At 39.2% G+C, this 22,074-nt stretch overlaps 1 protein-coding gene across 22 annotated transcripts in view; it reads left to right on the plus strand.

The window, feature by feature from the left end:
* HERC1 (HECT and RLD domain containing E3 ubiquitin protein ligase family member 1) overlaps positions 1-22,074 on the plus strand; it is a 231,896-nt gene that overhangs the window by 168,480 nt on the left and 41,342 nt on the right. For 17 of the 22 annotated variants that reach the window (XM_059890543.1, XM_059890540.1, XM_059890541.1 and 14 more), the window contains 12 exons: positions 1,421-1,581; positions 7,398-7,514; positions 7,725-7,956; positions 9,032-9,156; positions 10,158-10,378; positions 11,299-11,567; positions 12,669-12,721; positions 13,413-13,613; positions 14,230-14,404; positions 18,226-18,496; positions 18,629-18,842; positions 21,574-21,830. In XM_059890543.1, coding sequence (XP_059746526.1) covers positions 1,421-1,581; positions 7,398-7,514; positions 7,725-7,956; positions 9,032-9,156; positions 10,158-10,378; positions 11,299-11,567; positions 12,669-12,721; positions 13,413-13,613; positions 14,230-14,404; positions 18,226-18,496; positions 18,629-18,842; positions 21,574-21,830 — 2,296 coding nt within the window. The remainder of the gene's footprint in view (positions 1-1,420; positions 1,582-7,397; positions 7,515-7,724; positions 7,957-9,031; positions 9,157-10,157; positions 10,379-11,298; positions 11,568-12,668; positions 12,722-13,412; positions 13,614-14,229; positions 14,405-18,225; positions 18,497-18,628; positions 18,843-21,573; positions 21,831-22,074) is intronic. The other 5 variants (XM_059890551.1, XM_059890555.1, XM_059890553.1 and 2 more) reach the window with 3 other exon arrangements.

The following is a 22,074-nucleotide window of genomic DNA, read 5'->3' on the forward strand; positions in this document are numbered from 1 at the left end:
CTTTTTCTTATTTCTTTCCCCCCTTCCCTTAATTGACAGCTCATTATTTCCAGTGTGTAGACTGACATCTTAAGAGAGTAGGAGAGGGGTTGTTATTGTAATGATGGTAAAATTTTGTTGTACTCAAGAGCCATCTGGGAGGCTTTCTAAAGCTCTGGGACCCTATCTCCCAGCAAGTCACATTCAGTAGGTCCAGTGTGGTGCCTAGTTTGCGTTTGAATTAAGTCTCCATGATTCTGATGCAGTGAGCTTCATCTCACAGAATAAGAATTATTGTTCTCGTTTTAGGCAGAAGGAGTGCTAATCCTAGTAGCTATACCAGTGGCCAGTCCCGACACATTGGCTATCTCTTAGTCTCTCTTAAGTAACACAGCTCCAGGAGTTACTTCTATTTGAGAAAGGAGGAAAAGAAGAGTGATAGGATACTTTAATATGTGTTTTAATCTTTCTGGCAGTTACAGAATTCAAGGCATCAACAGAGGATCAGTAGCACTTTAACTCTTTGTTGCCCTGAAACTCCATAGGCATGGAATTCCATGGTAAAATAATGCTCCCTTGCCCCCACCAGGCCTGTGGCTCCTTCTTTCGTTTTAGTCTGCATTTACCTCATATTGGCTGGGACTGTGTTAGTAGAGTTGCAGTTGTCTCGCCTGGCTCACCATCATTTAACATGAGAAAAATCAGAGAACAACTGCCCTCATCATATCACAGTTACTTGACTGGGTTGACAGTGCTTTTTTGGTGCTTAAAAAGTTGTCATTAGTTCTGTTCGGCAAATCTAAAGAGCAGTCAGTCAGTGAGGATCTTCCTGGACTTTATTCTTTAGCTAGTGTCTGCCTTCTTAGCCTGAGAGGGGTTACTTCTCCTGTACTTTTACCTCTCTACACTGCTGACATTCATATACTGTTTTTCATTTGTGTTGTGTGACTAGGCACTTACCTTTTGTTTCCATAACTTACCTATAGACTATTACTTTGAATCCATGTGACTACTTTCATGGCTACTAGTAAATGTATATATCTGAAGTAACTGTAAGTTATCTATCTTTAAAAGTCTTCTTTATTGTCTAACTATAATATGCCTACCAAAATACCCCTGTCATCTTGGTATTGTAATTAAAGGAAAGCTCCACGAAGGCAGAGATTTTTTAAAAATCTATTTTGCTGATTTCTGTATTCTCCCTACTTGTCAGATCACTTTCATTTTGCTTGAACAAATGAAAAGGTATTACTACTTTTATAGTAAAAGCATCCTTTGAGATAATGATTTTTAAAACTGCAGAGTCTATCTTCCCTCTCCCCAGTTAAACTGTAGCCAACTTGTGTAGTTTTTCCAGGTTGCATATTTCTATAAGGAGATTGTTATGTATATATTATTTTCTAATTGGATTTCTATGCTAACCATTATTGTTTCCTTAAAGGCAAATGTTCTCTAGTTACCCAACTACCACTGTGCTTCCCACGCGTCGTGCACAGACTCCTCCAATATCATCGTTACCAACCTCTCCTTCTGATGAAGTAGGAAGAAGGCAGAGCTTAACTTCTCCTGATTCCCAGTCAGCAAGGCCAACCAACCGCACAGGTGTGTTTGCTGTCATGCACTTTGACACCCAGACCTTGGCATTCCATGTGGGTGGGACTTGATTATGTGGGCATTGTGTTTTGTCGTCACTAAAACAGTGGTTTTTAACTTTTTGTTTTGTATTGGGGTATAGCTGATTAACAATGTTGTGGTAGTTTCAGGTGAACAATGAAAAGACTCAGCCATACATATACATGTATCCATTCTCCCCCAAACCCCTTTCCCATCCAGGCTGCCACATAGCATTGAGCAGAGTTCCATGTACTATACAGTAGATCCTTGTTGGTTATCCTTTTTTTTTTAATTGATTTTTTTATTGAAGGATAATTGCTTTACAGAATTTTGTTGTTTTCTGCAAATGTTAACATGAAGCACCCATAAGTATACATATATCCCCTCCCTTTTTGAAGCTCCCCCCCATCTCCCTCGCCTTCCCACCCCTCTAGGTTGATACAGAGCCCCTGTTTGAGTTTCCTGAGCCACACAGCAAATTCCCATTGGCTCTGTGTTTTACATATGGTAATGTAAGTTTCCATGTTACTCTTGCCATACTTCTCATCCTGTCCTCCCTTCTCCCCATGTCCATAAGTCTATTCTCTATGTGTGTTTCTCCATTGCTGCCCTGTGAACAAATTCTTCAGTACCATTTTTCTAGATTCCATATATATGTATCAGAATATGATATTTCTCTTTCTCTTTCTGACTGAGGTCCTACTCTGTAGATCAGTACATCAAGCACTTAAAGGGGCATGCTGGGTGGGGTCCTACTCTGTAGTTCAGTGTATCAGGCGTTTAATGGGCCAAGCTTTCTGTTGTTCAGCTGCCCATGCTGGCGTGAAGGGGGAAAGAGGCTATGGTGATGGCTCCATCCCCTACACGTGACTCAGCAGTATCGCCTTGCTTCCATGGCTGCCCAGCTTTGCTCCACAGGCAATTCCTACCACAATCTCCTCCCTCACCTCCCCTCAATCTGTCTCTCCACAGTCAATAGCAGCCCTCACCCTGGCATTCCTCCACAATCTCTAAACTCCAGCTCCCACCCTCCATGCCTTCCAGGGTACCTGCATCTCTGTCCTGGTTATGTATGGCTGCGGCAAGGACTGTCTGATTCTCATTCCATTTAGGCTGCCACAGATGAGCTGTTTCACTCTCAGCCTTAGATGTTTCTTCTCTGACTCAGACAGTTGCCCCGATGTGGGGATGGGACCCCTGCTTCAGTCTCCCAGCCCACTGAGGGCAGGTCCAGTCCTACTAACACTCCTGTTTTCCCCCCTAGTTCCTTCAACCTACTGAGTTTTGCGTGGTTCTATATGTTCTTTTCAGCTGGTCAGGTACTCCCATCTGTTTTCAGCTGGTGTTCTGCATGCTCTTCTATGTCTGAAGGTATATTCCTGATGTATCTGTGGAGAGGGATGTACTCCACGTCCACCTGCTCCTCTGCCATCTTGTCCTCCAAGTTAGTTATCCATTTTAAATATAGCAGTGTGTACGTGACATCCCAAACTTTCTAACTTGTCCCTTCCCCTTGGCAACTGTAAGGTCATTTTCTAAGTCTTTGAGTCTCTTTCTGGTAAAACAGTGCTTTTAATTAAAGGGAATCTTCCTCATCAAACTGAGCTGTCTTCTCTGTTTTGAAGCTGTAGATTGAATTATGCCTTTTTTATAGAGAAATTGTGAGTGTTAGTTGCTCAGTCATGTCGACTCTTTGCAGCCCTGTGGACTGTAGCCCATGGCAAGAATTCTCCAGGCAAGAATCCTGGAGTGGGTAGCCATTCCCTTCTCCAGGGTATTTTTCTGACCCAGGGATTGAACCCAGGGTCACCTGCATTGCAGGCAGATTCTTTACCATATGAGCCACCAGGGAAGCACCCAGAGGTCTTGGGAAATTCCGTGTGTTTTTCCCTTCATATTGTAGTTTTCTAGAAGTTTTTGTGTATTTTTTTTTAATTTTCCATGTCTGTTTAACATACTCAGTCTTTCCTCTGCCTTATGGAATACATGCAATAACAGTTCTCATTATTAGAACAGTTATGTTCTGTGAACACAGAATTAGCAAAAACGGAACCACTATTCCTGGTGAAAATACAGGGCTAGTTTTCTGCGAGCTTCTGATCACACTCTGTCAACTGATCAAAATACAATCTTATTTTATGTGTGTTTCAATTTAAAGACACTATATTTAATATAATGTATTATTGATTCATTAGCATTGAACTCATGGCTAGGAGCACTATTAACTCATGCCTTTGTGAAGCTTAACATATATTTTCTCCGTAAGGCACATTGGAGCCTTCTTGCACTTAGGAACACCAGACAGCATTTCAGTGCTACACTTGGAGGCTATTTTAAACAATGAAATCACCAACAAAAAGCACAAAACATGCAAAAAAAAAGTACACTAAATGACATGAAAAGGAAACTTGTTATAGTCTGAAAACTGAAACAAGAATACACAGCATCACCTTGTTTGACCTTAGCTGGAAATAAATGCATCAGGAGACTGAATCTTTTGGTCATCCTGTGCATGTGAATGACTCTGAAAGTGCCATGAGTATTGATTTTGGAGTTATAAATCAATTTTAGTGAGTAAATTATCGGCAGATATGGAATCTACAAATGAGCGTCAACTGTATTTATGGTATCTGTTTTAATATCTTGTACTTAATTTATCAATTCTCTCATTTATAGGTCTGTTTCTAGTAACTAATTTATCTCTTCATTTTGAATTGTGCTTTCTTGATTCTTTGCATGTTTGGTAACTTTTTATTGGATACCAGACATTGTGAATTTTACCTAGTTGAGTGCTGGATATTCTGTACTTTTGTAATTGTACTTTAACTTTGTTCTAGAATACAGTTAAGTAACTTGAAAACAATTGGATTCTTTCAAGACTTCCTTTTAAGCTTTGTTAGGTGGGACCAGGACAACCTTCAGTTTGTTTAGTATTCTATCCAGTGCTTTATGCCTTATTACAAAGTTTTTTTTCATTCTGGCTTGTTGTAACACAGATGCTTCCCAACCTTATATGAGCTCTAAGGATTGTTCTGCCTGCTGCTTCTGGGTGATTCTTTCCCTGGCTTTGGATAGTTGTATTAGCATCAGCTGAAGGCTTGAGGTGACGAGGACCCTCTGCACATTTCTGGAGTTCTCTGTATAGGTCTCTCTTCTTTCTATACAGATGAAAAGAGTATCCTACCCTGGTGTCTGGTATCCTACCCTGTTAGTTCTAGCCACCTTTGAATCTGTACTTTGTCTCCACCATTCAGAGAGACCCCTAAGTGTAGCTTGAATTTACCTTCCCTGACCTGCAGGTTTGGAAATTTTTTCCAGGCCATAAGCTAAGACAGTTTTACACCTTGCCTCATTTGATTCCCTTCTTTGAGGATTACCATCCCACACTGCCTATCATCCATCTGCAGACTGTTTGGTAATTTTTGTCTTTTTTTTTTAGTTGCTTAAGGTGAGGGTAAATCTAGCCTTTGTTACTCTTTCATGGCAAGGTGAACTTCAACAGATACATCAGGGCTATCACCACTGTAGCAGTAATGACTTTTTTTCTAAGCAAAAATAAGAATGATAGTCTTCCCTCCTTCCCTTCTTCCTTACTAATCCAATTCGAAAGCCATTAAGTGAGGCCAATCTAGGTAGGCATTCATGCCAGCAGGGTAAGGGAGGTGTGTGGCATGGTAGCCCAGAGTGGGTTGTCAGAGCCAGGTTTGGGTGAAAAAAACTTCTGTGTGTGGAGTGGCCTGGCATAGAGCTTTTTGAGTCCAGGTGGGTTGAGAAGTGTCCTCATAGTCTGGCACTAGGTGTCAGAGCCATGTAGGTTGAAGAGGGCCTCCACTGGCAACTGTCCACTGAGAGAGCCTTGGAGCAGTGATGCTTCAATAGCAGTACACATGCCTAGTGCCAAAATCCTATCTTCTAAATACTATTCGCTATTAAAAGAAACCTTGATCTTCTGAGAGAAGTGGCACTTCGGGTCTGAGTATGAGATGAGTGTAGAATGGCTTGTGCCACAAAGTGGTGAAATACTCAGAGAATGATGGACACAGGCCTGAAGGACATATAAATTAGAATGGAAGGGCATCCACTGGTCAAATCTGGGAGATTGGAGACATAAAAAACAATAATTACACTAACAGATAATAACTCTTGAATGCAAAAAGAATCTATGACCATGAAAAAGGAGGAGCTTTGCTTTAGAGTGAAGTACCAACTGATGAATCTGAAAGCACTGATGGACTTTAAAATACCATCATTTGTCAGCTATCATAGTGATAATTAATTCAGCCAGTAAACATAAACGAGTTGGACTGTGAAGAAAGCTGAGCGCCGAAGAACTGATGCTTTTGAACTGTGGTGTTGGAGAAGACTCTTGAGAGTCCCTTGGACTGCAAGGAGATCCAACCAGTCCATCCTAAAGGAGATCAGTCCTGGGTGTTCTTTGGAAGGACTGATGCTAAAGCTGAAACTCCAATACTTTGGCCACCTCATGCGAAGAGTTGACCATTGGAAAAGACCCTGATGCTGGGAGGGATTGGGGGCAGGAGGAGAAGGGGACCACAGAGGATGAGATGGCTGGATGACATCACCGACTCAATGGACGTGAGTTTGAGTGAACTCTGGGAGTTGGTGATGGACAGGGAGGCCTGGCGTGCTGCGATTCATGGGGTCGCAAAGAGCCGGACACGACTGAGCGGCTGAACTGAACTGAAACATAAACGAAAGTGGAAGTGTTAGTCACACAGTCTCGTCCGACTCTGCAGCCCCATGGACTGAGCCCACCAGGCTCCTCTGTCCATGGGATTCTCCAGGCAAGAATACTGGAGTGGGTAGTCAATCCCTTCTCTAGGGGATCTTCCTGACTCAGGGAACAAACCTGGGTCTCTAGCATTGCAGGTGGATTCTTTACAGTCTGAGCCACCAGGGAAGCCCCAACATAATAAATGCTGAGTGAAACTTTGATGAAGAATCAGATATTTACATATTCTCATAGTTTTTTCTCCACAAATACTTATTAATTACAAAGGAAAAGAAAGAGTTAATTTTACAGTGGAGAAACCTGGCAGATACCAGCTTAACTCAAGTAATCAAAGTTTCATCATCAGTAATGAGACAAAATAAAATCATGGACCATCTAATAGAATGCAGTAAGAAGGCAACTTCAGTTCTGTGATACTCCTGCAAAAAGCACAACCTGAATCTAATCATGAGGAAATAGCAGACACCAGATTGAGGGACTTTCTACCCTGTAACTGGCCTGGAATCTTCTAAATATCGGAGGCTAAAGAGACATGAAAAATTAAATGTAAAGATTATTCTGGATTGGATCCTTTGCTGTAAAAAACATCAGGACTTTCTTTGAAACTAGAATCTGGATTAGATGATAATTGTGAATTTCCTGACTAGATAGTTGCATTGTGGTTATGCAGGAGAATGTTGTTATTTGTAGGAGTGATGTATTAGTATATTCAGGGAAGCTGGAACATTATGTCTTTTACTTATTCTCCAGTAGTTCAGGGTAAAAGAACTTTTTGTACTGTTCTGTAAAATTTCTGTAAAATTAAAAACTTTTTGTAAATAGAAAACTTTTAAAAAAGAAAATATTAACCATTGTTTTCAGCAAGTTTATTTCATAATAGCTGGTTTATCTTTAAGAAAAACCTTAATCACATTCAATTAGTGAATTCTTTAACATTTCATTAAATTTAGACAGTATTAAGAAAATTGGGAATTATGGTCACTAAAGGAACACTTTTTACTCGTGGTATATAGTGATATTTAGGACTTTACCTCTGTTTCTTTTGTTTCAGCCTTGTCAGACCCAAGCAGTAGACTTTCAACTTCTCCTCCTCCTCCAGCGATTGCAGTACCCTTGTTAGAAATGGGGTTCTCTCTCCGGCAGATTGCGAAAGCCATGGAAGCCACAGGTACTGTAACTTTTCAAGTATCAATATATGCAGATATGAGAAACATGATCTTTATTAAGGGTGATATGTTTTTTAAGAGGCCATAAAGCTTGATAAGATTTTTAATACAAGATTTAATTACAGTTGCATCATAGCAAGCACTCTTAAACTGATAGCAGGAATAATTATTTTGCCCGAAGTCAATATTAGACCTTTTTTCCACCCGTTCAGGTGCTCGAGGCGAGGCTGATGCCCAGAACATCACCGTCCTTGCCATGTGGATGATAGAGCACCCTGGGCATGAGGATGAGGAAGAGCCCCAGTCAGGCAGCACAGCAGACTCAAGGCACGGAGCAGCAGTTGCAGGCAGTGGTGGGAAGTCAAATGATCCCTGTTATTTGCAGTCACCAGGAGACATACCGTCAGCTGATGCTGCTGAAATGGAGGAAGGCTTTAGTGAAAGGTGAAATTCCAATTTCCATATTCCTGTTCCATGTGTTATAAATGGTGCCTCAAGAGCCCCACTTATGTCCCTTCATAGGTGCTTCCAGTGTATAAGGTTGTTAAGTAGAGATATATGAAAAGATGGACATTTCAGTTACAAGTTTATGTTTCTGTGAAGGGTGAAAATGACATGACAGGTTTTGACTTGAATGATATTTTTATGAAAATAAGGAAATAATTTTAATATAAAGTTGCTGAAAAGAACAACTAAAAACTAAAATGTTTATTCTGAAATAAAATAAACATGTTGGTAAAATAATTTTATTATATGTTAAATAACTAGAATGTTCATTTTTATATAATTGATTTAATGCATTCAATAGAAATGGATTCAGTAGAAATCTTTGTGTCTCTTAATATAGGTTTATATTTTCATCTCACCTTTAGTTTTTAATATCCAATGCAATGCACCCTTTTTTAAAGTTGCAAAACAACTTCTGTAATAATGCCTAGCCTAAAAAGAAATGTAGAAACCAACATAACATTGTAAAGCAATTATCATGCAATTAAAAAAAATGTAATAAAGTATTCTGTAATTCTTTCTAAAATGCTCCTCATTCAGCACTTCTTATGACTTTAAATCTTCATTTCATTTTAGTTCATGAAGTCATATTGGGGCTTGTATCTTATATTAATCTTCAGGCTTTTTCTGACAAGCTCAGTGAATATTTCCATAACTTATTTTGAAATATCTGTTGTTCCAAGGCAAGGATTCCCAGTCATTTCAGATTTTCAGTATATAATCATTTAAGATTTAGTTAAGGCTATTGACCTCATTTGAATTTAAACTTGTATTAAGCATAATTTCATGGTTGGTGTATTTCAAAATCAGATAACATTACTGCTCAGAGCAATATAACATTTATAACTTAGGAACTTTGCCAAGCACAAAAGATATATTTCAAAATTGTATCATAAACATACTGTTCTTGATAATACTTGGAGGAAAATGTACTGCAAGCAAGTTAGTACCTGTGTTTTCTGTTCATGATGATTTTTTAAAATGTGCATTGCTTTCAAATTTGCACTTTTAGTGCTGATAATCTGGATCATGCAGAGAATGCAGCTTCTGGAAGTGGACCGCCGGCTAGGGGTCGCTCAGCAGTAACAAGAAGGCACAAGTTTGATTTAGCTGCTCGAACATTGCTAGCAAGAGCAGGTAAGTATATGTTTCATATCCTTCTCTTTATGAAAGTATTATATAGTTTGTTTATATTTTAAAGTCAATGTATAAGCAACATTAAAGAAGATATAGATTAATAATATTAAATATTCAGTACCTCCACATTCAAAGAGCAACTATTTGCATATTACTTTCTATGCATTTATATAATTTTATTTAATTTAAATCACAGCATACATTCATAAATTTGTTTTTAAGTTCCCTCTGGATGCAGAAGGCTATAGTAGTCACTTGCAGATATTGAGAAATTTCATAAATGCTGTCTCTGCCCTCAAGAAACATAATTTAAGAAGTGAAGATACATGTTTAAGATATCACAGGTGAGAAGGAACTAGAAAGAGTTCTGTGCCAAGTAGGCACTGGTTTTTCTGATGTACTTTGTGGACTTCAGGGCTTCACTACTAGGTAAGGCCCTGGATAAGCAAAAAAGTATTTTTTCGTTACATTAGTAAATATTTTGAGGATTATGTTATTGGCATATGAAATGTAAGTTATAGGGAATATATTTTCCAAACTGAAATCTAGAATATGTTTTTTGTCAAAGCAGAGTTTAATCCTTGAATTCTTAAAACATAAATAATGATTCAGTAGTTTATAGGAACAGTCATTGAGACTGTCCTAGAACATATAGGATGTATATTTAATATATAGTGAAAGGGACTGATTTTAAAAAACTGAAAGGATAATGACAGCCCACATTTACTGAGTGTTCTTCTGTATAACAAACTTTATAAAATATTTTACACGGACTATCTTATTTAAACCTATCAGCAACTGTGCAAGGTATGAATGCTATTATCCCCATTTCACAGAAGAAGAAGCACATATGATAGGTAAAGTTTTATGTTTATGATCTGGAGTCCAGTAAGTCAGCTGAGATAGGCTCTTACCTGCGTTGTACGGCAGTTAAGAACTGGCGAAATATTCAGAATTATTTTATACATGCAAATAAAATGCCTTTCTTGTTTTGTTCTGAGCGGGGTTATACCGCTCTGTGCAGGCCCACAGGAATCAAAGTCGGAGAGAAGGAATATCTTTGCAACAAGACCCAGGGGCGTTGTATGACTTTAATTTAGATGAGGAATTGGAAATTGATCTTGATGATGAAGCGATGGAAGCTATGTTTGGACAAGACCTGACCAGTGACAATGATATTCTGGGAATGTGGATCCCAGAGGTACTGGATTGGCCTACCTGGGTGTGTGTGACTGCAGCGGGGGCTGCTCTGACTTATTTTCCTGCCCTCCTGTTCATATAGCTTACTAATAACAGCCTTGCCTAGAGTTGTAACACTCTGAAAAGTCTGACATCTCATCCTAAAGTTTGGGGCTCTAACACTTGAGGTTACTTTGATACCTACAAACTAATAAGAAAAAGTCTCTCTTGTTGCTTTCTCTGTGCGATTTTATTGCTTCTCTCCCCAGACTAGATGAATAGAGCCATATTGTGATCATTTGATTCTAATATCAAAGAGATTACAAATAAGCATCAGGTCCCAATCAACTCTGCTGGGTATTTAACATGGCTGCTGTGCTTATCTTGCTGTTGAATGCATGCTCTTCTCCTTCATAGGTTCTATTTAATCACTGCAATGCCTCATTCTAGGAGCCAGTGCCACCTAGATCTTGTAAATACGTCCATCAAAGGGCAGGGTACATGGTGGGTTTGTATGTTTACACTGTTTAGCATTATACTTTTTGTAGCAGGGAAACTGAGAAGTTCACAAGTATAAGTTTTATAGGGAAAATCATATATTAAGTTAATAAGATAAATTAATCTAAATGACTTCTTAGAGATTCAGAAAATAGATACGCATGTTATGATCAGATAAAAGTTTTCATTGGAGGGATTTTAAATCATTGAGATGAGGCAGATTGTTTGTATTAATAATTTTTTTCTCAGTAGTATAGTCAGTTACTTTTATTGTCACTTAGTGTGAGGAAGGGGCAAAGAACACCTTCAGACCATGTGATCTGAATTTTGATTTGTTATAGCTTTGATGAACATCTTGCAAATATTCCAGCATATGTAAACAAGTAGTTTAGTATAAATGATCTACTTACCTCTTAATTATATGTTAATTTGACTAATCATGTGATATGAAATCATTTTGTGCAGCATGTTTGTGAGTCTGAAGACAGGGAAGAAGTGGTGGTGTGTGAGCTGTGTGAATGCAGTGTCGTCAACTTCAATCAGCACATGAAGAGAAATCACCCAGGCTGCGGGCGGAGCGCAAACCGCCAGGGCTATCGCAGCAACGGCTCCTATGTGGATGGCTGGTTCGGTGGTGAATGTGGGAGTGGAAATCCATACTACCTGCTATGTGGCAGCTGCAGGGAAAAGTACTTAGCCCTGAAGACCAAATCCAAGGCAACAAGTTCTGAAAGGTACCTTGAAGTTGTGTAGATATCCAGATGCTCTGACTGAAGTATATAAAAGTATCTCTCATTAAGACATGGGGATTGTAGTTTTCTTCATGTGAAGAATTACCTGAAATGGCAAACCACTCCAGTACCCTTGTCTGGAGAATCCCATGGATGGAGGAGCCTGGTGGGTTACAGTCCACGGGGTTGCACAGAGTTGGACACGACTGAGCGACTTCAATTTCACTTTACTTTTTTCCTTTATAAAGTCCTGTGATTGCTGAATTTAGATACAGGGATGAGGGAAGTGGAAGAATTCAAGTTCCTGCCAGAGGTGGCAGTCTATAGTCTGGGAACAGTGGTATGGTCTCAGGTCCTTCACTGGAGTTTGACTATATTAATCTTAAATTTGTTAACAAATTGTGAGTGGGACCTTTGCTTTAACCTTCAGGAGGCTTATGTTCCTCTTTTTCCTTTGTTTTTTTTTCACCATATTTTTGACATCTTGATTAAGATCTTTTTTCTTGATTAAAAAAATAGACTATTTAGATTAAATGAGCTTCCATGAAAATATTACTTCTTTATATTCCTAAATAGCAATTAATAGCTAATGAATAAGGTTTTTGCTCATTAATAAATAAATTGGGGGGAAAAAAAGATTTATGTTGGTCACTCAGAAACCTCCACAGTTATTTGATAAAATAGTCACTGATTTTGTAAACACCTACATACCAGTGGTTTTTATTACATTAGCCCGTAACATGAAGGGACTTCCCAGGTGGCGCCTAGTGGTAAAGAACCCACCTGCCAATGCAGGAGACACAGGAGACCCAGTTTCGATCCCTCAGTTGGGAAGATCCCCTGGAGGAGGAAATGGCAACCCACTCCAGTATTCTTGCCTGGAGAATCCATGGACAGAGGAGCCTGGTGGGCTACAGTCTATGAGGTTGTAAAGAGTCGGACATGACTGAGCAACTAACACTTTCACTTTCCATAACATGAAACTTACTTTTTTATTTTGTGTTGCTTTATTAATGACCTTTAAAATGTCCTAATGACATAATTTGCGCTTTGGAGTAATAATTGTTTTATATGAAAACACAATGTTCTTTGTGTTTGGTGCAGGTACAAAGGACAAGCTCCAGATCTTATTGGCAAGCAGGACAGTGTGTATGAAGGTAGTTGTTTTGAGAACCTCTTTATTTCACATGTATTTTTGTATATACCTTCTACTTAACATCTGTTACTAAAACTTAACCTTCGTATGTTTCTCTGTATTTACGTACATGTTAACTTAAATTTCCCCCCAAAAGTTCAAGATAGTATGATAGCAATAGCCCTAGTTTTAAAAGTCAAGGGAAAAAGACCTGGGTTCTAATATTTTCCCACAGGATGTTAATTTCTGTGTGGCATGTATATTTTTTCAAAGTAGGTTAAGTATGAAGTATTAATACATTTTGAATTTCCATCCTAATTGTGGAAAGTAAAAACTAAAGAAGTGAGCATCAGTTTATCTGGAGCATTCATTGATTTGGAATAACTCATTTCCTAATGATTGTGGACAGGGTCAGTTACTCTTTGTTGGCCCCATAACAATATTTTTTATTAGTTGAAACCTCCATTACCAACTGTAGCATGGGCTATTGGTTTAAATGGATTTGCTCTCACTCCCTTTCCCTTAGTCCCACTGTTCCTCCAGAGTGCAGTTTAGTTGGATCACCAGGAGATGGTGCTATATTTTATTTTGTAGGCACTGACTAGGCTTTCAGTCCATCTGCATCTTAGACCTATCTCACAATAACCATTGCCAGCAGGGTTGTGTCATGTTTATATTTACATACCATCCATTTCTTTCTTTATAAACTCCAGAAGACTGGGACATGTTGGATGTTGATGAAGATGAAAAGCTAACAGGTGAAGAAGAGTTTGAATTACTTGCTGGCCCTCTTGGTTTAAACGACCGCCGCATTGTACCAGAACCAGTTCAGTTCCCTGACAGTGATCCATTAGGAGCATCAGTAGCAATGGTAACAGCAACCAACAGTATGGAAGAGACTCTGATGCAAATAGGTAAACTTGGAATGCTGATTGGCATGGATTTTATAGAGTCTGTATTAATTTGCTTATTAGAAAAGTAAATAATAAGGCAGAGGTTAATAATAATGAGTTCAATATTTTCTATCCCATCAACTATCTTTAGCCAGGTGTTTAATGTTTTGAAGGTATAATGTAATACTAACTTCTGATTCTTTTGTTTTTATAAAATATTCAAATGATAAAAAGAATTTATAAAATGCAAAGTTTTTTTTTTTTAACTTTGTGTTAAGAGAAACCTGGAAACAAAAACTATTTTGTAGTATTTTTTAATTTGGGTGAATATGTACTCAAAGCATATTTTTAAAACTATATTTTTTCTATATGTTAATATCAGTGGAAGTGATACATGAGCAAAAATAAAACCAAAAAATTTAAGAATCATATTTTTCCTATAATAAATTATTGACTTAGAAATATCTGTTTCTCTCAAACCATCTTCTATATAACAGTTTTATGGATGAGCAAAATACATTGATTTGCTTTATTTCCTAGAAGCCTAGAACCTAGCTACCTAGGGAAAATTTTTCAGTAGTTTGGCTATTTTTTCCCTTACCTTCTTGAAAACTGAGCAAAATCTTATGTTTTTCAGGTTGCCATGGCTCTGTAGAAAAGAGTTCCTCTGGGAGAATAACATTGGGTGAACAGGCAGCTGCCTTAGCAAATCCTCATGACCGGGTGGTTGCTTTAAGGAGAGTGACGGCTGCTGCTCAGGTTCTTCTGGCCAGAACCATGGTCATGAGAGCTCTGTCTCTTCTCTCAGTCAGGTAAGTGTTATTTTGTGTCAAAAAATGCTAAGTTAGCTTCTTGTACATATTGGACAGGAAGGAGTCTGGTATTGTTTGGGAAGAAGAAATAGAAGTTTGAGAAACTTGAATAACTACTGTTGAATGAAAGAAATTAGACAATAGTCATCATTATTATTCATTCATTCATTCATTCAGTCAGTCAGTTGTTCAATTAATGTTTGGGTCTTTTTAGGCAGAAAATATAGCCGTTATAATAACTGAGTAAACTGCAAGCATTTGATTATCTGAAATGGGAAACTAAGACCATTGATCCATTTGGTGTAGGGTAAAACTAGAAGGTTGAGTGAATTTTTCTGCAGAGTTTACCAACTGTATAGCTAAGTCAGCCTGTGTATTGTGGAGGCCCCTGCTGTGTTCATACTGTGGAGTATAATGTTAAAAAAGGGAAGAGAACCAAGAATACTTAAAAGACATCCATTTAAGAAATGATCAAGTAGGGATATTTAACAGTAAATCAGTGAAGACTGAAGGACCCTGAAAGAAACTGAAAATTTAGATGAGACTATATGATGTTGGCTCAAGAATATAGACAGTTTGGTCTATGGAAAACGAACTTCAGAAACTAACTCATACATGTAGATTAACATTTGATTTATAATTTAATTTATGACAGTGCTTACATTGCAGAGCAACGAGGAAAGGGTAATCTTTTCAGTAACTTGGGCTAGGTCATAGTTTATTCACTTCAGCAAAAAAGTGAGTCTTGGCTCCAACCTCAAACTGTATAAAAGCCAGTATTTTCAAGTGATCACACCATCGTGATTATCTTGGTCATGAAGATATTTTTGTACAGTTCTTCTGTGTATTCTTGTCATCTCTTCTTAATATCTTCTGCTTCTGTTAGGTCCATACCATTTCTGTCCTTTATCGAGCCCATCTTTGGATGAAATGTTCCTTTGGTATCTCTGACTTTCTTGAAGAGACCTCTAGTCTTTCCCATTCTGTTGTTTTCCTCTATTTCTTTGCATTGATCGCTGAAGAATGCTTTCTTACCTCTTCTTGCTATTCTTTGGAACTCTGCATTCAGATGTTTATCTCTTTCCTTTTCTCCTTTGCTTTTCGCTTCTCTTCTTTTCACAGCTATTTGTAAGGCCTCCCCAGACAGCCATTTTGCTTTTTTGCATTTCTTTTCCACGGGGATGGTCTTGATCCCTGTCTCCTGTACAACGTCACGAACCTCATTCCATAGTTCATCAGGCACTCTTATCTATCAGATCTAGGCCCTTAAATCTGTTTCTCACTTCCACTGTATAATCATAAGGGATTTGATTTAGGTCATACCAGAATGGTCTGGTGGTTTTCCCTACTTTCTTCAATTTAAGTCTGAATTTGGCAATAAGGAGTTCATGGTCTGAGCCACAGTCAGCTCCTGGTCTTGGTTTTGCTGACTGTTACAGAGCTTCTCCATCTTTGGCTGCAAAGAATATAATCAATCTGATTTCGGTGTTGTTGGAAGAGGGTGTTTGTTATGACCAGTGCATTTTCTTGGCAAAGCTCTATTAGTCTTTGCCCTGCTTTATTCCATATTCCAAGGCCAAATTTGCCTGTTACTCCAGGTGTTTCTTGACTTTCTACTTTCGCATTCCAGTCCCCTATAATGAAAAGGACATCTTTTTTGGGTGTTAGTTCTAAAAGGTCTTGTAGGTCTTCATAGAACCATTCAACTTCAGCTTCTTCAGCGTTACTGGTTGGGGCATAGACTTGGATTACTGTGATATTGAATGGTTTGCCTTGGAAACGAACAGAGATCATTCTGTCATTTTTGCGATTGCATCCAAGTACTGCATTTCGGACTCATTTTGACCATGATGGCTACTCCATTTCTTCTGAGGGAAGAAGAAATTATATCTACCCACAGTAGTAGATATAATGGTCATCTGAGTTAAATTCACCCATTCCAGTCCATTTCAGTTCGCTGATTCCTAGAATGTCGACATTAACTCTTGCCATCTCTTGTTTGACCACTTCCAATTTGCCTTGATTCACAGACCTGACATTCCAGGTTCCTATGCAATATTGCTCCTTACAGCATCGGACCTTACTTCTATCACCAGTCACATCCACAGCTGGGTATTGTTTTTGCTTTGGCTCCATCCCTTCATTCTTTCTGGAGTTATTTCTCCACTGATCTCCAGTAACATATTGGGCGCCTGCTGACCTGGGGAGTTTCTCTTTTAGTATCCTGTCATTTTGCCTTTTCATACTGTTCATGGGGTTCTCAAGGCAAGAAATATCAATAACCTCAGATATGCAGATGACACCACCCTTATGGCAGAAAGTGAAGAGGAACTAAAAAGCCTCTTGATGAAAGTGAAAGAGGAGAGTGGAAAAGTTGGCTTAAAGCTCAACATTCAGAAAACGAAGATCACGGCATCCGGTCCCATCACTTCATGGGAAATAGATGGGGAAACAGTGGAAACAGTGTCAGACTTTATTTTTCTGGGCTCCAAAATCACTGCAGATGGTGACTGCAGCCATGAAATTAAAAGACGCTTACTCCTTGGAAGGAAAGTTATGACCAACCTAGATAGCATATTCAAAAGCAGAGACATTACTTGGCCAACAAAGGTTCATCTAGTCAAGGCTATGGTTTTTCCTGTGGTCATGTATGGATGTGAGAGTTGGACTGTGAAGAAAGCTAAGCGCCGAAGAGTTGATGCTTTTGAACTGTGGTGTTGGAGAAGACTCCTGAGAGTCCCTTGGACTGCAAGGAGATCCAACCAGTCCATTCTGAAGGAGATCAGCCCTGGGATTTCCTTGGAAGGAATGATGCTAAAGCTGAAACTCCAGTACTTTGGCCACTTCATGCGAAGAGTTGACTCATTGGAAAAGACTCTGATGCTGGGAGGGATTGGGGGCGGGAGGAGAAGGGGCCGACAGAGGATGAGATGGCTGGATGGCATCACTAACTCGACGGACGTGAGTCTCAGTGAACTCCGGGAGTTGGTGATGGACAGGGAGGCCTGGTGTGCTGCGATTCATGGGGTCGCAAAGAGTCGGACACGACTGAGCAACTGATCTGATCTGATCTGATCTGATGTATTAATGCATTGTTCTTCTAGGCATAATGCTGTTGCACCCTTAACAGACTACAGTATAATGTAAGCATGACTTTTATATGCACTGGAAAACAAAAAAAATTTGGCCTTCTAAATTGCAGTATTCATTTTATTGTCATGGCCTGGAACTGAACCCACATCTGCTGTGGGTGAAAATGAATAACTGCTGCTAATACTGCAACAGCATGGATGAATCTTACAAGCATAATATTGAATAAAAGAAGCCAGACATAAGAGAATACACACTTTATTATCCTATCTGTATGAAGTTCAAAAACAAGCAAAACTGATTTATGGCCTTAACCATCAGAATAGTAGTTATTTTAGAGGGCCTGGACGTTGAGAAGGGCCCAAGTCGTCTTCTAGGGTGTAGGTAGTGTTCTGTTTCTTGATCTGGAAGGTGGTTACATAGGTTTGTTCAGTTTGTGAAAATTCACGGTTTATGAACATTCCTCTAAATTATACTTTGATAATTCAGATATACTTCAAGTGTATGTCGATATTTATTAAAACAAAAGTTTCAATAACAGTTTCCAGGTTTTTATTTTTGGACATCTGTTACAATACATACATGCATACATACAGTAGGACATGTATGACTAGGATGGTGCACCTTACCTTTTATTTTGGTTGTTGGTGCTATGGATTGTATGTGGGGCTCCAGATGGTCACTTAAGTCTGTTTTCTTTATGTATCTAAAGTGTGTTCTTTTTCTGGCAGTGGTTCCAGTTGTAGCCTGGCTGCTGGTCTCGAATCTCTGGGGCTTACCGATATCCGGACTTTGGTTCGACTCATGTGCTTGGCTGCAGCAGGGAGAGCGGGCCTCTCCACCAGTCCTTCTGCCGTGGCAAGCGCTTCAGAACGCTCACGAGGCGGGCACAGCAAGGCCAACAAGCCCATTTCCTGCCTGGCCTATCTGAGCACAGCAGTGGGATGTCTAGCATCAAACACTCCTAGTGCTGCAAAGCTCCTGGTGCAGTTATGTACACAGGTAGGGTAGTAGTTTTCAGTGCTTTTCTTATTGTATAGCTTTTTCCAACCAATTCTTAAAGAAACTTGTGAAGTAAAAAGCTTCTTTTCCAAAATTAAAAATTAAATGTATTTGTTCTGATTGCCTCTTCAGAACTTGATTTCTGCTGCCACAGGTGTAAATCTAACCACAGTTGACGATCCAATTCAGCGAAAGTTTCTACCTAGCTTTCTCCGAGGAATTGCTGAAGAGAATAAGCTTGTAACCTCCCCAAATTTTGTTGTAACTCAGGCTCTTGTGGCATTACTAGCAGACAAAGGGGCCAAATTGAGACCTAATTATGATAAGTCAGAAGTTGAAAAGAAAGGTAAGTTTCATATGATTTAAATATACAGTCTTTTAATCAATGTTTTTAAAAATGTTTCTTCATTGTTATATGTGATGAATTATATAACAACATATACCATAGAAGTGACAGATTCAGGAATTAGATCTGATAGAAAAGAGTGCCTGAAGAACTGTGGTTGGAGGTTTGTGACATTGTACAGGAGACAGTACATCTCCAAAAAAAAGAAATGCAAAAAAGCAAAATGGTTGTCTGAGAAGGCCTTACAAATAGCTGAGAAAAGAAGAGAAGCAAAAGGCAAAGGAGAAAAGGAAAGATATACCCATCTGAATGCAGAGTTCCAACGAATAGCAAGGAGAGATAAGAAAGCCTTCCTCAGTAATCAATGCAAAGAAATAGAGGAAAACAATAGAATTGGAAAGACTAGCGATCTCTTCAAGAAAATTAGAGATACCAAGGGAACATTTCACGCAAAGATGGAAACAATAAAAGACAGAAATGGTATGGACCTGTCAGAAACAGAAGATGCTACGAAGAGGTGGAAAGAATACACAGAAGAACTATACAAAAAAGGTCTTCATGACGCAGATAACCTTGATGGTGTGATCACTCACCTAGAGCCAGACATCCTGGAATTCGAAGTCAGATGGGCCTTAGGAAGCACCACTATGACAAAGCTATGGAGGTGATGGAATTACAGTTGAGCTATTTCAAATCCTAAGAGATGATGCTGTGAAAGTGCTGCACTTAATATGCCAGCAAATTTGGAAAACTCAGCAGTGGCCGCAGAACTGGAAAAGATCAGTTTTCATTCCAATCCCAAAGAATGGCCATGCCAAAGAATATTCAGACTACTGCACAGTTGCACTCATGTCACACACTAGCAAAGTAATGCTCAAAATTCTCCAAGCGAGGCTTCAACAGTACATGAACTGTGAACTTCCAGATGTTCAAGCTATATTTAGAAAAGCCAGTGATCAAATTGCCAGCATTCATTGGATCATAAAAAAAGCAAGAGAGTTCCAGAAAAACATCTGCTTTATTGACTATGCCAAAGCCTTTGACTGTGTGGATCACAATAAACTGTGGAAAATTCTTAAAAGAGATGAGAATACCAGACCACCTTACCTGCCACCTGTGAAACCTGTATGCAGATCAAGAAGCAGCAGTTAGAACTGAACATGGAACAACATACTGGTTCCAAATTGGGAAAGGAGTACGTCAAGGCTGTATATTGTCACCCTGCTTATTTAACTTATATGCAGAGTACATCATGTGAAATGCTGGGCTGGATGAAGCACAAGCTGGAATCAAGATTGATGGGAGAAATATTAATAACCTCAGATATGCAGATGATACCACACTTATGGAAGAAAGAGCCTAAAGAGCCTCTTGATGAAAGTGAAAGTGGAGAGTGAAAAAGCTGGCTTAAACGTCAAGATTCGAAAAATGAAGATCATGGCATCTGGTCCCATCACTTCATGGTAAATAGATGGGAAAACAGTGGAAACAGTGACAGACTTTATTTTCTTGGGCTCCAAAATCACTGTAGATGGTGATTGCAGCCATGAAATTAAAAGATGCTTTCTCCTTGGAAGAAAAGCTATGACAAATCTAGACAGCATGTTAAAAAGTAGAGACGTTGCTTTGCCAACAAAGGTCCATCTAGTCAAAGCTATGATTTTTTCATAAGTCATGTATGGATGTGTGTGTTGGACCATAAAGAAGGCTGAGCACTGAAGAATTGATGCTTTTGAACTGTGGCATTGGAGAAGACTCTTGAGAGTCCCTTGGAAAGCAAGGAGATCAAACCAGTCAATCGTAAAGGATATGAGTCCTGAATATTCATTGGAATGACTGATGCTGAAGCTGAAACTCCCAATACTTTGGCCACCTGATGCAAAGAGCTGTCTCACTAGAAAAGACCTTGCTATTGGGAAAGATTGAAGGCAGGAGAAGGGAACGACATAGGATGAGATGATTGGATGGCATCACTGACTCAATGGACGTGAGTTTGAGCAAGCTCTGGGAGATGAAGGACAGGGAAGCCTGGCGTGCTGCAGTCCATGGGGTTGCCAAGAGCTGGACATGACTGAGCACCTGAGCAATGTGTAGTTAAGTTAGATCATAAGAAAAGTGCCTGGATACGTTTTCATTGTGCATGGAAATAAATACTAGAAAATATACCAAATTTGTCTTTTTTAATTAGATTATTTTATTTGATTATGGTTTGAGTAACCATAGATAATAATCACGGTAGGTTTCTGTAATATAATTTATATAAAGTAATGCTGTTTTTCTCTTTGTCTTAAAACGATATACTTGAAGGGACTACTTAAATACACTATGTACCCTTCTCTTCACCATTTGGCCAAGAGAGATGGTCTTTTGGATCTATCAAGGCAGTCCCTTGATTGGCTATTAAGATCACTTTTGAGCAGCAGAAGCCAAACTCTTAAATTTTTAGGACATGCTTGCTCTGCCCTGGTCTTAAACTGATGTCTGCTGTATTCTCAGTCTATGTATCCTTAGAGCAAAGACTGTTGATTAATGTATATAAATGTATATTTGCAGTGAATCGGATTTATTATGGAATTTTATGTGAGATAAATGCTTTGTAACTTGTATGCATGTCTTAGTGAAATGACTACTTGAGAAAGTGCTAATTCTTAAAAGATGGGTTAACCCGTTTTTGTTTGTTCACCAGCACCAGCTCTCACCCGGGCATCATTTCATTGTTTTGTCTAAGCAGGTTTAACTGCCCAATTGTATGCCCATCCTCCCTGTGACCCTTCTGCTGCAGGCCCTCTGGAGCTGGCTAACGCCCTGGCAGCCTGCTGCCTCTCCTCGAGGCTGTCCTCGCAGCACAGGCAGTGGGCTGCTCAGCAGCTCGTGCGCACTCTTGCCGCACATGACCGCGACAACCAGACTGCTCCACAGACGCTTGCTGATATGGGAGGAGATCTCAGAAAATGCTCCTTTATCAAGTTGGAGGCGCATCAGAACAGAGTGTGTATTTTAAGCCCCAAGTGTGTTGATCACCTTATGTAAGATAAAATAGTTTCTGCTGTTCTCCAGGAGCTTAAAGTTTAGATCATGGGGTGTGTATATGTGTGTCTCTCTTTCTCTGTTTCTCTCTCTCTCTTACGCACGTACATGTGTGTGCTAAATTATCAGTATTTGCTAGTTACCGACTCTCCTTTCTCTACATGTGTATGTTGCATGCTGTATAATCGGATACAAATGGGAACAT

Source organism: Bos taurus, chromosome 10, assembly GCF_002263795.3.
Source record: "Bos taurus isolate L1 Dominette 01449 registration number 42190680 breed Hereford chromosome 10, ARS-UCD2.0, whole genome shotgun sequence".
Lineage (NCBI taxonomy): Eukaryota > Metazoa > Chordata > Mammalia > Artiodactyla > Bovidae > Bos > Bos taurus.